General features: G+C 42.8%; 1 protein-coding gene across 4 annotated transcripts in view; it reads right to left on the bottom strand.

Moving 5' to 3' along the window:
* The window catches only part of ANKAR (ankyrin and armadillo repeat containing), a 61,015-nt gene that overhangs the window by 22,397 nt on the left and 22,192 nt on the right, over nt 1-16,426 (bottom strand). For all 4 annotated transcript variants that reach the window (XM_081194357.1, XM_081194359.1, XM_081194358.1 and 1 more), the window contains 5 exons: nt 15,665-15,872; nt 13,833-14,041; nt 10,952-11,056; nt 7,027-7,271; nt 1,110-1,278 (listed from right to left, as the gene is read on the bottom strand). In XM_081194357.1, coding sequence (XP_081050483.1) covers nt 1,110-1,278; nt 7,027-7,271; nt 10,952-11,056; nt 13,833-14,041; nt 15,665-15,872 — 936 coding nt within the window. The remainder of the gene's footprint in view (nt 1-1,109; nt 1,279-7,026; nt 7,272-10,951; nt 11,057-13,832; nt 14,042-15,664; nt 15,873-16,426) is intronic.

The raw sequence follows: 16,426 nt of genomic DNA, 5'->3' as shown, positions 1-16,426 counted from the left end.
AGTGGCTTGGGGTTCTCTGCCTCAAGAGAGAGAGAGAGCGCACAAGCTGCCGCGTCTCCGTCTCTCCCTTTCCCCCCTCAGGGGCACGTCGTGAGGAGACGGGTGGTGGCGGGCGGGCAGGCAGCCCCTCTCTTCGGCCGCACTGCTAGGGGAAGCCGGAGGCAGCAGTGGCAGCTGAGGAGTTAGCCTGAGGGAGGAGGAAGAGGAGGGGATGGGGAGGGATGCAGAAGGGCGGCGCTTCAGAGGCCGCGCTGTAACTGCCTCATGCCAGGCTTGCGGGCAGCGTGGGAGAGAGTCTCTCTCCCTCCCTCTTGGGTGGGGAAGGGCCAATGGAACTCATAAGCTAAGCAAAATCCCTTATTTTGGTTGCTGATCCCTTATTTTCGAGGCTGCTGGTCCTTTATTTTCAAATCTGTAAGTTGACAGCTATGGCTCAGGGGCAAACCTTGGTAATATGCCGCCCTGTGCAAGGCCATTCACCGGCTTAAGCTGGGCTTTAGAAAAGAGGCACGAGGTTATGGCATGGTCCTAGGGCCCTCCTCCCACCTTCCCTAAGTCCGGTAAGTACTTGTCCAGCTTTGGGAAGGAGGCAGGAAGAAGAAGAGGAGGAGGAGGAGGTGGTGTTTGGACTTGATACCCCACCTTTCACTCCCCTTAAGGAATCTCAAAGCGGCTAACAATCTCCTTTCCATTCCTCCCCCACAACAAACACTCTGTGAGGTGAGTGAGGCTGAGAGACTTCAGAGAAGTGTGACTAGCCCAAGGTCACCCAGCAACTTCATGTGGAGGAGCAGGGAAGCGAACCTGGTTCACCAGATTACGAGTCTACCGCTCTTAACCACTACACTACGCTGGCTCACAGGAGGATTCTAGGACCCTGCCAGAGCCCTCACACCTCCTTCCCAAAGCCAGGCAAGCATTTAGCAGGTCTGGTGTGACTGCACCAATTGGACTGCCCTATATCTGCCCCTGCTGCACCCCCAGTATCCACCCCGTGCAGCTTTGATGGTCTGTTGCCCTCCTCCAAAAAGGGGGTCCAGGAGAACATGCCCACTCCCTGTGTATGGATAGCTGCACTTGTGATTCTGCATTTTGTTCCTTTGCTGTACCTGAATCTGACTGCAAGAAGTTGACAAGTGGCTCGATGCCCCTGGCATCTTTCACTTTCAACTGGTTCTCATGGTTGTTAATGCACATTACTCGAATGCAATTTATTACGTTCACAAGCAGGTCTTCTATGTTGTACTGCAACAGATTGACAAGCGCAGGAATTCCACCCTGCAGGAAAAAGAAAGAAAGAAAAATAGTGTTGAAGAAAGCAGCGAGATCCATTCAGTCACATATACCAAACTGTCGATAGTGCAGACACGACTCTTGTTCTCTGTTCATCAGAAGCCAACTTTGAGAATGTTCCCTCTTTATCTAGCCGCAATTAGTAAATACATCTTCACCCCCTCTTAAGGCTAACCAGTACTTTTCTTAACCTGGGATCTGAATCTCTTGGCTTGACGTGGGTTCCTAATCCTGGGTTTAGGAACAGAGGAGACTGGTGCTCATAGGGGCTGGTAGGGCAGAAGGTAGGGAATACAGCAAAAGGTGGAGCCAGAGCTAGAGCCAGAAACAGGCAGAACCAACTAATTCTGGTTTTGACCCCATTCCCCCTACTGAATTCTACAAAGGCAACACTGAGACTAAGGAGGAAGAAGCTGACAACCCAGTCCTTAGAGTGCCACCCACGGTAAGTAAGGGGCCAGGGAGCATGGTGGTGGCTCATGGCAGAATGTCGGAACAGCTTCCACCACTGAGGAGAACTCTAGTTACTTGTCAGGAATGAGCCAGCTCCAAACGAAGATTTGCAGCCAACTGCAGATAGCAGCCAGGAACAGAGGGGCTTAGATGTTAGCCAGGCAGGGGAGAGCCAGCAGCTGCAGACTGGCTCTTCCTGACCTTGACGAGCAGGCTGATAAGGCAGTAGCTGAGAGCAGGCTGGAACACAGCCAAAGCTTGCAGGAAGTACAAATAGGCGTGAAAAGACTCAGAGTCAGCCTCGCAGAACAGGAAGAGGTTGTAGCTGATCCACTAAGTCTGAAGAGTCAGCGAATGGGAGGGCTGCTTGATAGGAAGCAACACAAGAGACTTAAGGGTTGTAAGTTCAATATCTTCTGTCAACGCCGGAAGAAGTCTTCAGAAGGGTCATCTTGAGTAATGATGCCAGAGGCTTTCTCCTTTTTTTTTTTCATGCATAATTTTTTATTAATTTTCAAAAATCAAAATACATAACAAACTTAATCGAAACTCATATCTGTACACTTATAAAAAAGAAGTTGACTTCCTTCAGTCATTCCACGAATCGTCCAAAATAACATTAAACAGTAAATCCGCATTTCCACATTTGTAAAGCCATGAGTCACTCTCATCCATCCATTTTCTTTTGGCTTTACCCTTTACCTCTTACAGAGCTTCTTGGAAACCTACTAGTGTTATTTGTTCATCAATTAAACTTTCCAGATATTTCGTAAGACTTTCCCAATTTTCAACAAACCTCTGATCTTTTGTATATCTAATTTTACATGTCATCCTGTCCATCTCCACATATTCCAACAATTTGCTTCTCCATTCTTCCATTGTTGGAATACTCTCCTGCTTCCAATTTTTTGCTATTAGGACCCTTGCTGCCGTTGTTGCGTACTGGAACACTTTATAGTCTTTCTTCTTAATTTCCTTACCTACCAAGCCTAGCAAGAACGCCTCTGGTCTTTTGCTAAAGGTGTATCTTAGCATTTTTTTCATTTCGTCATATATACTCTCCCAGAACGCTGTGACCTTTGGGCATTCCCACCACATATGGTAGAAAGTACCTTCCCTTACTTTACATTTCCAGCATTTATTGCAGGATCCATACATTTTGGCTAACTTAACCGGAGTCAGGTACCAGCGATAAAACATTTTCATTAGGTTCTCCTTAAGTGACACACAGGCCGTGAATTTTAAATGTTGTTTCCAAAGTTTTTCCCACTCTTCATAATAAATATTGCGGCCAAGATCTCTAGCCCAGTGAGTCGTTACCACCTTAACCTCTTCGTCAGCTAAGTTCCAGTCCAGTAAGTACTTGTACAGTTTGGATAATATTTTTATGTTGCTCCCCAGGATCTCAATTTGGAATCTAGAGTTTTTGTCGGCATAGCCTTTATCTTTTACATCTTTCCTGAACATATCATTTATTTGATGGTAGTGTAGCCAATCGTATACTTGAGATTTAACCTGGTCGTACGGCCTCATTTTCCATTTTCCTTCCTCCTTCATAAGCAATTGTTCGTAGGTTGCCCATTTGGTTCCCATATTAATCTTTTTGATGGCCATTACCTCTAACGGCGATAACCAATGGGGTGTTCTGGGTTCTAACATCTCCTTATATCTCTCCCAAACCTCCAACAAAGGGCCCCTGAATATATGGTTCCCAAATCCTTTGTGGCCCTTCTTCCGCCCATGCCACAGGTAAGCATGCCACCCATAACGGTTATCGTGACCCTCTAGGTCTAGCACCTCCCCGTCTTCTAGTTTTATCCATGTCTTTATCCAGCATAGGCTAGATGCCTCGTAATATATCTTCAAATCAGGGAGGGCGAAGCCTCCTCTTTCTTTCGTATCCGTCAAAATTTTAAACTTTACTCTCGGCTTCTTCCCCTGCCAAATAAATCTGGAGATATCTTTGTGCCAGGCTTTAAATATCTTAGTACCCTTAATAATTGGGATGTTTTGAAAGAGGAATAAAACTCTTGGGAATACCGACATTTTGATTGTGGCTATTCTACCCCAAAATGACAGTCTTAACCGACCCCACGTTTCTATATCCTTCTTAACTCCTTTCCATACCGTTTCGTAATTGTTTTTGAAGAGATCTATATTTTTTGGCGTTACCCATATCCCTAGGTATTTCACTTTCTTGGTTACCTCTATTCCTGTTACTCTTTGTAATTCCTCAGTTTCGGCTGCCTGCATGTTTTTAGCTATTATTTTTGTTTTCCTTTTATTTAGTTTGAAGCCTGCCACCTCCCCAAATTGGTCAAATTCTCTGAGTACCTTTTTTGTTGAGTCTAATGGATCTTCCAATGTTACGACCAGATCATCTGCAAAAGCTTTAGTTTTATGCTCATGCTTGCCGACCCTAATGCCTTTGATTTCTTTATTATCTCTGATAGTTTTTAGTAACACCTCTAGTATCGTTATGAATAGCAGTGGGGACAATGGGCACCCCTGTCTTGTTCCCTTAGTTACTGTTATTTCTTCCGTCTCTACGTTGTTTATTATTAATCTTGCTTTTTGTTCCGTATATATTGCTTTTATGCCGTTGGAGAATTCAGTACCCACTTCCATGTACTCCAATTGTTTCAATAGGAATTCCCAGTTCACGTTATCAAACGCTTTTTCAGCGTCCACGAATAGCAGTATGCCTTGTTTATCGCATCTTTCTGTTAAATATTCTATGATATTTATAATATTCCTTAAGTTGTCCTTCATTTGCCTGCCCGGCAGGAAGCCGGCTTGGTCTCTATGGATGTTGTTTAGCAGAATGTCTTTAAATCTTCTTGCCAGGACTCCCGCAAAGATCTTGTAGTCTACGTTTAGTAAGGAAATCGGCCTGTAGTTTTTAATTTGATCTAATTCTGAATCTTGCTTTGGAATTAGTGTGATCAGTGCTTCCTTCCACGTCTCCGGTATTTCTCTTTCCTTCAGAATATTATTCATTACTTCTTGTAGGGGATATAACAGAGTCAATTCCATCTCTTTGTAATATCTACTAGTGAACCCATCTGGGCCCGGGGCCTTCCCATTTTTTAGGTCTGCTATTATTGCTTTTATTTCCTCCGCCTCAATCGGGGCATTTAATTTCTCTTTATCTGCCGCGGGGATCTTTTTTATATTCTTTGATATTAAGTATCTCTCTATTTCTCTCGTCTTATTCTTTTCTGTATTTCTGAAAAGTTCTCCATAGAAATCCAAAAAGGCTTTTCTTATTTCTTTAGGTTTGTTTATCTCTTCTCCTTCTACCACTATCCTATTTATCGTATTCTGTTCCTTCCTTTTTTTCAATTGCCAAGCTAATATCTTCCCCGTTTTGTTGGCATGTTCGAAGTTCCTCTGTCTCAATCTTTTAATTTTCCATTCTATCTCTCTATTTATCAGCATTGTATATTGGGATTGTAAAACTTTTATATTCTCTTTTATTTTCTTGTTTTTTGGATTTTTGATTAGTTTTTGCTCGTTCTCTGCTAGTTGTTGTATGATTTCTTTTTTCCCTTTTTCCCTTTTTTTGTTCTTAATTGCACTCTGCTGGATAAAAAAGCCCCGCATCACCGCCTTTCCTGCATCCCATACCACCTTAGGCTTTGTGTTGTTGCCCAAATTATCTTCGAAGTATTCTTTTAATCTATTTTGAGCCTTTTCTACTACTTCTTGGTCGTCTAGCAGATAGTCCTTCAATTTCCATCTAAATAATCTACTTTCCTGCTCTTTCAATTCCATTTTTATTGGATTATGGTCTGAAATGGTTCTAACCTGGATCTCCACCCGTAGGGATCTTGGGACTAACTCTTTCGAAACCCATATCTGGTCTAGTCTTGATGATGAATCATTAGGTTCTGAATGGAAGGTGTATTGCTTTTCTAGAGGGTATTTAAATCTCCAAATATCTACCAAATTACAATTCTGAACCAAAGAGAAAAAAGTTCTGGGTAGCTTCCCTTCTTTTCCTTTTGTGTCCCTCAGTCTATCCAATTCTAGCGATACCACGCCGTTCATATCACCTAATAGTATAGTTTTTTGGTCGGCGTAATCAAATAGCTTTTCTTCCAACCTTCCGTAAAATTCTGACTTATTTGTATTAGGCGCATATATTCCAGCTATTATAATCTTTTCTCCCTGCCAGTTTATTTGTACTGCTAATATCCTTCCTTCTTCGTCTTTAAAAAGGAGTTTCGCTTCGATTTGTTTCTTTATATAGATAACCATTCCTCTCTTTTTACTCTGGTCTGAGGATATGAACTCGTTCCCCAATCTTGGATTAATCAGGGTTCTTTTGTGTTTCCTCGCTATATGTGTCTCTTGGAGACATATAATATCCAATCCTTCCTTCTTCAAAATGTGTTCAATTCGATTCCTTTTCCCTTTATCATTCATCCCATTAACATTCCAACTAAATATCTTTAACACCATTGCGATTTAATTAAGGGAGAGAAAAAGAAAAAAAAAAGAAGAACAGAAGAAAGGAAATAACTATTGATTCTTTTTAGGCTTCCTCTTCAGACCCTCCTCCCTCCCCCCTCCCCCCGCCTCCCCCCCTAAATCCCCCCCGGTCCCGCCCCCCCCTCCCCCACCTCTCTTTGCGGTTTCAACTCTTTGTATTTCCTTAGGAATTTGTCTGTTTCTCCCGGATTTGTCAGTTTCTGCCTTTTACTCCTATATGTGAAGGAGACGCCTTCCGGAAACTCCCACTTGAACTCGATATTGTTTCTTTTAAGTATCTGTACTAATTCTTTGTAGGAGTCTCTACGTTTTAGAAGCCTGACCGGAATATCTTTGAAAATTATTATATTGTTTCCTCCAATATTTAATCTTTTCTCTCTACTCTTGTGTAGGATCTTATTTTTTATTTCCTTGTCTTTGAATGCCAGAGGCTTTCTCAGAGCTGTCAGAAGCTATCTGTTTTTGCAATAAATCCTCCTTTTTAATTACCTACGCTTACTGTGTTATCAAGTTGGGAACCTGGACTCCTGACATTACTATTAGGAAACTTAAGCACAATTAAGATTAGTTTCAATGTACCTAGATGATCCTCAGGGTCCCTTACAGGTCTACAGTTCTATGATTCAAAGGAAGAAAGGGGGGTCTCTAACTTAGGATACTTTTACAAATTGAACACACCTGAAGTAAAAGCAAACACATTTTTTTATTATTATAGTACATTTTAAAAAGGAGGGAATGAAAGAAAATACTAAGGTGTTTTGGTTTTTTTAGGGTTAGGCTTACCTGTTCAGCAATTATAACCTGATTGTTATCCAACTGGGCAATATCATATAAAAGGACAGCACAACGGGAAAGCAATTCAGGTTCATGAGATGCCAGTAGCTTAATTAATACTGTGATGCCTCCTGCTTCTACAAAAGCTTTGGCGATGGACTCATGGATCGAGATGTTACTCAGAACTCCCACAGTGATGCACTCCAGGTAGATGATGCCACTTTTTAACAAGTTGATTAACGAGGGTATGGTACCTGCAGTGCAGAGCACAAACGAAGGGTCAGTTACAGATTTCTTTCACAAACACAACATCCTGTGAATCACTTGAAAGTTCCTGACTTGTTTAGAAAAGAATAGGAGAATCTGTATGTGTTGGCAGGGAAGGGATGTATGAAAGATCACAAAAGCCCTACTTGTGCATGTAACCCTACACGTGAGCAAGACAGGGTAGGATTGAGAATGTTTTGCTCCTCACACCCCTAACCTCACCATCCTTCTCGCTCTCAAACCCATGGAGGTTTCCTGCTCAATGGAAAATACAACAGAGGGCTTTAAATCATGTGGGGATCCCTCACATTCTTTCACATGTGGTGGACCTGTAAAAGGGTAAAAGAGTATTGGAAAATAATCCATAATGAATTGAAAAAAATGTTTAAAATAACTTTTCCAAAAACAAACAAACACCCAGAGTCCTTTTTGTTGGGGATAATTCAGATAGAAATTCCCATGTGTCAGAAAAGTTTATTTATGTATGCCACTACTGTGGCCGATGTTTCATTAGTCCAAAAATGGAAAACGCGTGAGGTCCCAAAACTAAAAAAATACTGAAACTTAAATATTAACATATCATTTTAAAGATGCCATTTTATTTATATATTTTACAGGTTTTATTTACACTTTTCAAGTTTATACATTTCATTAATTTTACAACCCTACTTTCTGTGGTTCCTTAAATATATTTTTTTTTCAAAATAGCTTCTGCATATCCAAATTCATTTAACTTGCTCATTTAATTATTTACTGTAAATATATACTCTTGTTACACTGCAGGTTATTACAATAATCCTGCTAATGTTTTTATCTGTTTGCAATTTATCTGTAAATATTAAATAAACCATTTCCAGTCTTTTATAAAAAAAGTTTGTTATCTTGATTTCTTATTTTTCCGGTAAGTTTCGCCATTTCTGCATATTCCGTATGTTTTTGTATCCATTCTTCCTTTACGGGGACTTCTGCTTCTTTCCACTTTTGGGCCAGTAACATTCTTGCTGCTGTAGTAAAGGTAAAGATAAAGGGACCCCTGACCATTAGGTCTAGTTGTGACCAACTCTGGGGTTGTGGCGCTCATCTCGCTTTATTGGCCGAGGGAGCCGGTGTACAGCTTCCGGGTCATGCGGCCAGCATGACTAAGTCGCTTCTGGTGAACCAGAGCAGCGCACGGAAACGTCATTTACCATCCCGCTGGAGCGGTACCTATTTATCTACTTGAACTTTGACGTGCTTTCGAACTGCTGGGTTAGCAAGAGCAGGGACCGAGCAACAGGAGCTCACCCCATCGCGGGGATTCGAACCGCCGACCTTCTGATCAGCAAGTCCTAGGCTCTGTGGTTTAACCCACAGCACCACCCACGTCCCTGCTGCTGTAGTAGCATACATAAATAAATTTCTATACAACTTAGGTAGTTCTGTCCCTATAATTCCCAAAAGAAAAGCTTCTGTTTTGTTTTTTTTGAATAGAAGTTATTTTGAACATCCTTTTCAGTTCATTGTCATGCCATTTTAAATCCATCAAGCCAATCTCCTCCCAGCAGCAAGGTTTTAGGGGAGGCTGTACCAGAGGAGGAGAAAACTATAGAGTAGCACTAAACTATGGTTTACTGTTACATCTGAATGTGGCTGGTATCTACAAAAAAGTGAGGATACTGCAGCCCCCATACAGTTATGAACTGGGGCATTATCATCTACTGTTAATTCTGCTGAATTCTGCCCCCAGTGGTTTCTTTCAGCGAGTACATTCAGTCTTTCACAATTTCATTTAAAAATGTATTTGAAGAAGATGCTTCCAACATGTTAAGAGCTGCCTCCAACAGTTCGCTTTATTTAAAGCCAATCTACTCCCAGGAGCAAAGAAGCAGAGAACTTTCCTAGAGTACATCCTTGTGGGATTTGCAACGGATGGTGCTGCATAAATAACAGTTTAAAAATAAGTCATCCAAACACAGCTTAGGTATAGCACCAAAAGCAATGCGGCAAGTTTGTCATAGCTTCAAGTCCTTTGATTTTTAGTGGGAACTAGATAAATTATAAACAGATGAAAACATTGGCAGGATTATTGTAATAACCTGCAGTTTTATAAGAGTATATATTTAAAGAAGATGAGTATATGAGCAAATTAAGTTCATTTGGATATGCAGAAGATATTAAAAACAAAATTCAAGGAACTGCAGAATGTGGGGGAAGGAAGTCAAGTTTTGAAATGTCAAAATGATTGTAAAATCAGTGAAATGTATAAACTTGAAAAGAATAGATGATAGATAGAGATAGATAGACAGACAGACAGACAGACAGATGGATAGTTGATTTTTAGTGGGAACCACATTCGTCTGTAAAGGGAAGTCTTCTTTCTGCACAAAACTGCTCCATTTTGGGGAAGTTTTGCTCCTCTTTTTCTCTTGCTTTCTGAGAAGTCTTGCTCTAGGTTTTTCCCTGCTTTTGCACACACTGTGCGAACCTGCTCTTCACGCCTAGCTGACTACAGAACCTGATTACATTGTTACATGCTATGATCAATCATTAAGTAACAGACATCCCAAGCTCATGGAAAACAAACTGTACTTGCTCTCCATGCCTAGCTGACCATAACTATAGAACCCGATTGTTATATTGTTTGTGCCAATTAATCCCTAGTTACAATTCAGTTAGGAGGCTTCATGCCTGTCTAGTTCTAACTCCGATTCTCAGCCTTCTCTCTCCATCAATGATAAATGATCACATGTAATCCCCACCTTTCACATGTAATTCCCGCCTTAGTACTTATGTTAACCAATTACAAGTTTCTGTGTGTATGTATCAACCAATCAGCCACAGGCACACTTTTGGCAATGCTTGCAATATTCAATAAAATAGGCTCTCAGGGTCCGCCCAGACAGACGCCTCATGTTACACCTGCCTCTCTCGTCTCCCATGATTTTTCATTTCTACACGTCTGGATCCAACCCTGTGTGTACCATTTGCTTTAAAAAGGCAAGGATGGAAGGAAGAGGTACTATGTCTTCCTATGCATTCACATCAGGCTTGGATTAATCTCTTTTATTGTTTCCCCCCCTTGTTATTAGAATCGTAGAACAGTAGAGTTGGAAGGGACCTCCAGGGTCATCTAGTCCAACGCCCTGCAATGAAGGAATCTCAACTGAAGCATCTATGACAGTTGGCCATCCAACCTCTGCTTAAAAACCTCCACCCCCTTCCAAGGGAGTCCATTTCACTGTCAAACAGTTCCTACCACCAGAAAGTTCTTCCTGATGCTTAGTCAGAGTGTCCTTCAATGCTTGAAGGCATTGGTTTTAGGTCTTAGCCTCCAGAACAGGAGAAGACAAGTCTGCTCCCTCTTCCATGTGACAGCCCTTTAGATATTTGAAGGTGGCTGTCATTATCTGCTCTTATCCAGGCCAAACCTACCCAACTCCCTCAACTGTTCCTCATAAGGCTTGAAATCACCTTATATGGGCATTTAGTAGCTGGTGCACAGATACTTATATGAAAACCTATAGCAGGAATGGGGAACCTCTGGCACCCCAAGTTGTTGTTGGACTCCATCAGCCCTAGCCAGACAGGCCAGTGGTGGGAGGGATTATTGGAACTGTCTTTCAACAATATCTGCCCCCCCCAACCTATAGCATAAAGACAGCAACATATCTTGTTCTGCTTATCTCACCTGCATCCAAAATGCACTTCCAGTAATTATCTTTGGCGAGACAAAGGACTTCCAAACACCGTACTGCCATTTCTTTCTTTTTCTGCTCTTTGCAGTCCAGCATACCTGTTGAGAATCCCCAAAGCAACCTGAAGACACTTGCTGGTTACCCCCAAAGGATGTATCCAAGCTGAACCTTTTTGCAATAACTCCAGTTTGCAGAATCGTTGGAGTTTATCCAGCCAATAAATGGCCAGGAAACACATTTTCAATAGAGCTGATGCAGCTCTAGGTAGAATGGATTTGTTATGTACTGAGATGAATAGGATCCAAAATGCAGCAGTCTGATTGCTCCTAGAACAATAGATTCAGAATGCAGCAGCCTGATTGGTCTTAGAACAATAGGATCCAGAATGCAGCAGTCTGATTGGTCCACAGGAGCCACTCAATCCAGCTCCAGGTGGAAGGGAATCCGCAACCTGATTGGCCCACAGGAGAATCCCGGAATTAGCCAATCACGTGGGGCCCATTGTGTAAATAATGTATATAAAGCAGACATTCTGGGGGAACTTCCATTCCTCCTCACCACTATGAGCTGAATAAAGAGCATGAAATCCACTCTCGACTCCGAGTAAATTTCAGAGGGGCAATTCGAGAATGAGGTATCAACAGTGATTTTTTTATTTTATTTTTTGCATTTTGCCCTGAATGATGGTCAGGGGTGCCGCGGGCAACACTGGCCTCTGTTCCTCTTTCGTTCCCTCCCTTATCTGATGCCCTTTTGTGCTTCTGCCTCCCAAAGGCTTGCACTGCTGTTTATTGCAGCAGCCCTGGCTATAAGCTCCCCAGGCAAATGGTGCCTCTGATAGGCACCTCTCTTTGGGGCAGGGGTGGGGCAGTTCAGAGACCAGGGGCTGCAGCTGCAGCTGCCTGGAGGACTCCCAAGGAGAGGGGAGATGAGAGGAGGCTGAGGGAACACTCCACAAGGGAGGGTGTTCTAAAAAGGGTGAGAGGCTGGCAGCTCTGCAGGCAAGGGGTGATGTAACTGGGCTCCTAAGCCCCAAAGGGTTGCTGCAGAAGAAAATGTAGTCGGTTAAGGGAGCCAAGGTTGAAAACCTCTAGATTATACCATTTCAGGCTACAGTTGGCAGATTTTATTTCTTTTTAATATTCCCTTTCATTAAAACAAAGCTCCTTTTCTACTTGGAGCAAGCTTTAAAAACTTGGAGGCATTCAAAAGAGGTATCCCTCCTCTTTTTCATTATCCTGAAGCGGTACAGCTCATTCAAACAACATTTCAGTCTACCCAGGTCTTTAGTACTTGATGGCCAACATATTCAACAGCTAAAACGGTGTGCTTTTATTGTTATTTTGTTTTAGTTTTGGTAGTGTTGCGGTTTAGTCATGTTGGCCACATAACCCGGAAAGCTGTCTGTGGACAAACGCCGGCTCCCTCAGCCTGAAAGCGAGATGAGCGCCGCAACCCCATAGTCTCCTTTGACTGTACTTAACCGTCCAGGGGTCCTCTACCTTTACCGTTCACCTTTTTAGTGGGTTAATAGAAAGCATTTAGCCTGCCAATATTTCCTTGTCAGCCTGCTGAGTCCTATGCTGCCACCATGTGGTAGTTCAAAGTTCCTTCTGGCAAATCTGTTATGGTGTGGAGGCTGCTATAGGACAAGTCTTTCCAGAGTTCCCTCCAGCTTCCTATCCTGCATCCATGGGCCACCTTGTTGCATCCTCATGAACTGAAACATCCCAGTGAGTCAGGGCCACCCAGAACCACTTTGCAGGGAGACGAACTGATGTGCTTACCATCATCATCAACCTTTTATTCGACCATCAGTCAGAAAAAAGTACATTTGTCAATACACAGTTAAAAGCTCCAGGAAGATTTTAGAACTTAGCCAACACTAAAATGGGCTGAACAGATAGCCCCATATCAATACAGTCAATTATAGTCTTGCGACGCTTAAAAGCTAAAAAAAGAAATTTGGCCACCAAGGAAGGTATAGCTCTAGTGACGTTATTCAGCAAGTGTAAAACCCGGTTTTCTCCGGATAGGAAGCTAGATTGACATAGGAGTGGGTCTATAAAGTTTTGTCTAAGCTCTGCATAAGAAGGGCAAGTCAAGAGGATGTGTTTGGTGGACTCAATCACACCCATGGCACAATGACAGGTTCTCTGGGCGTATGGTACTCCCCTGTACCTTCCCCACAATATCGCAGAGTCAAGGACATTTAATCTAGCCGCTGTAAGAAGTCTACGGTATTCCACATAGTGAATTTCTGCAAGGTAGAGGGCTGGTATGGTCTGATAAATCTGGTCCCCTAGGAACATCCCTGGTTTTACCTGGGCTATGTCCTCTTGTCTGGCAATGTCACTCAGTCTCCGAGAGATCACAGCTCTAGCTTGATTGTACGTCATAGACTCAAGGTAAAGGTGAGACAATCCGCAGGTTTGAACCTCGTTAGTGACCTCCCTTTCCCACGATGATTGGAAATCGTCCCTCAATATCAAGGGGGCAATACCCACTGGTTTAAAACAAATCTTGAGCCATAGCCAGAGCTTTGTCTTCAAGGCCACATGCCGTAGAGCTTGCCAGCCGACCTCTAATCTCATAACCGCACCCGCTACCGAGGGGGGAATCCTAAGGATGGCTCTAAGGAATCGCGTTTGGATAGAATCCAATTTCAAAAAATCCCTACGGGAGCCTAAAGAGATGCCCACCAAAAGAAGGGGGAGGACTTTCATTTGAAAGAGTCTCAACGCTATCTTCACTGATTGAGCCTGATTCTTAGCATATAGGGATCTAATCTGAATGGCTGCTTTAGATGCGTTAGTTGTTATATAGTCTCTATGGGCCAGAAAAGACCTATTTGACCGTATTTGATGTGCTTACCAACAAGAGTTTTCCAAACCGGAAGATCAGGGTTGTGCAGCTCAACCAGATGCTTCAGAACCTCCGTGTGAAAGTTCAGCACCGCCAAATGAATGATATTATTTCCTTCGCTGTCCTTTTTCAGCCAGTTGGCTTTGAGAGAAAACAAATGCTGGATTGTATCTAATGCCCCAGATGTAGCCGCAAGCAAAAGTGGGGTGGAGCATTTTCTGTAGGAGAGAGGAGAAACATCACTGCGATGCAGATAAATACTCAGCGAAATAGGATGATGAAATGGATTTTATTTCATATACAGGACAAGCCTTGGTCATAGTTCACTGTTAGTCCAGAGAGAGCTAAACCCATTGGCCTGGAGTCATACAAGATGCTAAGCCAAACTACGATTGTGATTCCTTTCCCAAAGAAGAAGAGGAGTTTGGATTTGATATCCTGCTTTATCACTACCCTAAGGAGTCTCAAAGCGGCTAGCAATCTCCTTTCCCTTCCTCCCCAACAACAAAAACTCTGTGAGGTGAGTGGGGCTGAGAGACTTCAGAGAAGTGTGACTGGCCCAAGGTCACCCAGCAGCTGCATGTGGAGGAGCGGGGAATCAAATCCGGTTCACCAGATTACGAGTCCACCGCTCTTAACCACTATACCACACTGGCTCTCTGCACATCCATGTGTTCATGCTAAGCTATGTGCAAGCCAGGGCATTGTTTCTGCAAGTTAGCTGCCAAGTGACAGTAGAATCCTGCACACATCTATTCAGAAGCAAGCCCTACTGAGTTCAATGAGATTCACTCCCAGAAAAGTAGATGAAGAATTGTGGCCAAAAATGAACAAATAAAAGTATGCACATCTCCCTATGTTCTCTAATAAGGAAAGCCCTATCATGTTCATTAGGGCTTGTTGAGATATCGATATATCATCCAAAACTGGTCTGAAGTCCATATCGTGATATCGGGTTCATCGTTTTTGACCTGGCAATATATTGCAAATCACGAAATGTGTTAGGGCTGGGCATTATATCACTCAAAACTGGTTTCAAGTCCGTATCGTGATACTGATTTCATAATTTTTGACCTGGCAACATATTGCAGATCTTGATGTATGCATGTGCGATGGAAAAATCACAATGTGGGGAAAACCGTGAAGCCAGCCAATGCCTCTACATAGCTCCATCCTTATTTCAGACATCATGATATATTGGTATATTGTGATGTTTAACTGGGGATATATCACAGTGTTGAAAACCAGATACTGGCCAACCCTAATGTTGATTGGGATCTACTCACTGGCAAGTTTATATAGGATTTATTGTTATTTTATCCTTCCAGACAAATTGCATGTAACAGAAATGCAGTTGAGCTGAACCGGGATGTGGTGGGATAGTTTCTTTGCCTGCCTATCTTGCTCTCTTTACCTTCCCACTTTGCAACATTGATTGCTCTAAAAAGGACTCTTATCAAGGATTCCAGGCTTGAACCCGGAACATGAAGGTGAGCGTTGGTCTAGACTGCATTCTTAGGCTATCTGAAGGTCCTCCACGCTCCTAGTAGACTCTTCCAGGAGGATTTGATTGATATGGGACATTACATATTTAGATTGAGCAGAAGTCGACATAGCAAACACTTCAAAACATGATCACACCCTAGAATAGCCTGTTCCCTTGCAGGCAAATGTAGTTATGTAGCCAGCTGACGGGCACATTATGAACCCTTGTCTCAAATTGATTGACCCAAGATCGGGCAATTTGGTGTTACATTATGCATAATCACTAACCTTCCTTACTTGAATTCCAAAAGGAAACAAGGCGGCGTAAATTCCCATGCTGTTTTCTGCTTACTTACTCATTTCGTGTTTCAGACTCTAACGAAGCTGGGTGTTTTCGGTAGAGAATTGTGAAGCAGGTAACATTGTCATAGAAGGCAGCGTAATGTATAGGCAGCCACCCATGTTCATCGGGTATTTCGTAATCTGCTTTTAAGGCCAGGAGGAAATGGAGGGCTTCGACGGAGGAGCACTGAGCTGATAGGTGCAAAGCAGTGGGACCAAAACCTGACAGAGGAAACAAGATGCAATAGAATGAACTACACCGGGGTCAGCAACCTTTTTCAGCCGTGGGACGGTCCACCGTCTCTCAGACCATGTGGTGGGCCGGACTATATTTTGGAAAAAAAATATGAACAAATTCCTATGCCCCACAAATAAGCCAGAGATGCATTTTAAATAAAAGCACACATTCTACTCATGTAAAAACACCAGGCAGGCCCCACAAATAACCCAGAGATGCATTTTAAATCAAAGGACACATTCTACTCATGTAAAAACACGCTGATTCCTGGACCGTCTGCGGGCCGGATTTAGAAGGCAATCGGGCCGCATCCGGCCCCCGGGCCTTAGGTTGCCTACCCCTGAACTACACAGACATGGTATGTTAAGTTGTGGGTGAACATATCAGACGACACAGCGATTCTTCAAACAGTTCTTGTTTATTCACAGGCCAGGACAGAACTGAACTGAAGGGTTCAGCCAGCCTGCTTATAAAGAGCTCCAGTACAATGTAACTGTAACAATTTTCTAAAACTATCCAATCACTGAATGTCACTTTC

Source organism: Podarcis bocagei (genome assembly GCF_964188305.1).
Source record: "Podarcis bocagei genome assembly, chromosome: 1".
Classification (NCBI taxonomy): domain Eukaryota; kingdom Metazoa; phylum Chordata; class Lepidosauria; order Squamata; family Lacertidae; genus Podarcis; species Podarcis bocagei.
The sequence above is the reverse complement of the archived record's forward strand: the minus strand, read 5'-3'. Positions and strand labels throughout refer to the sequence as shown.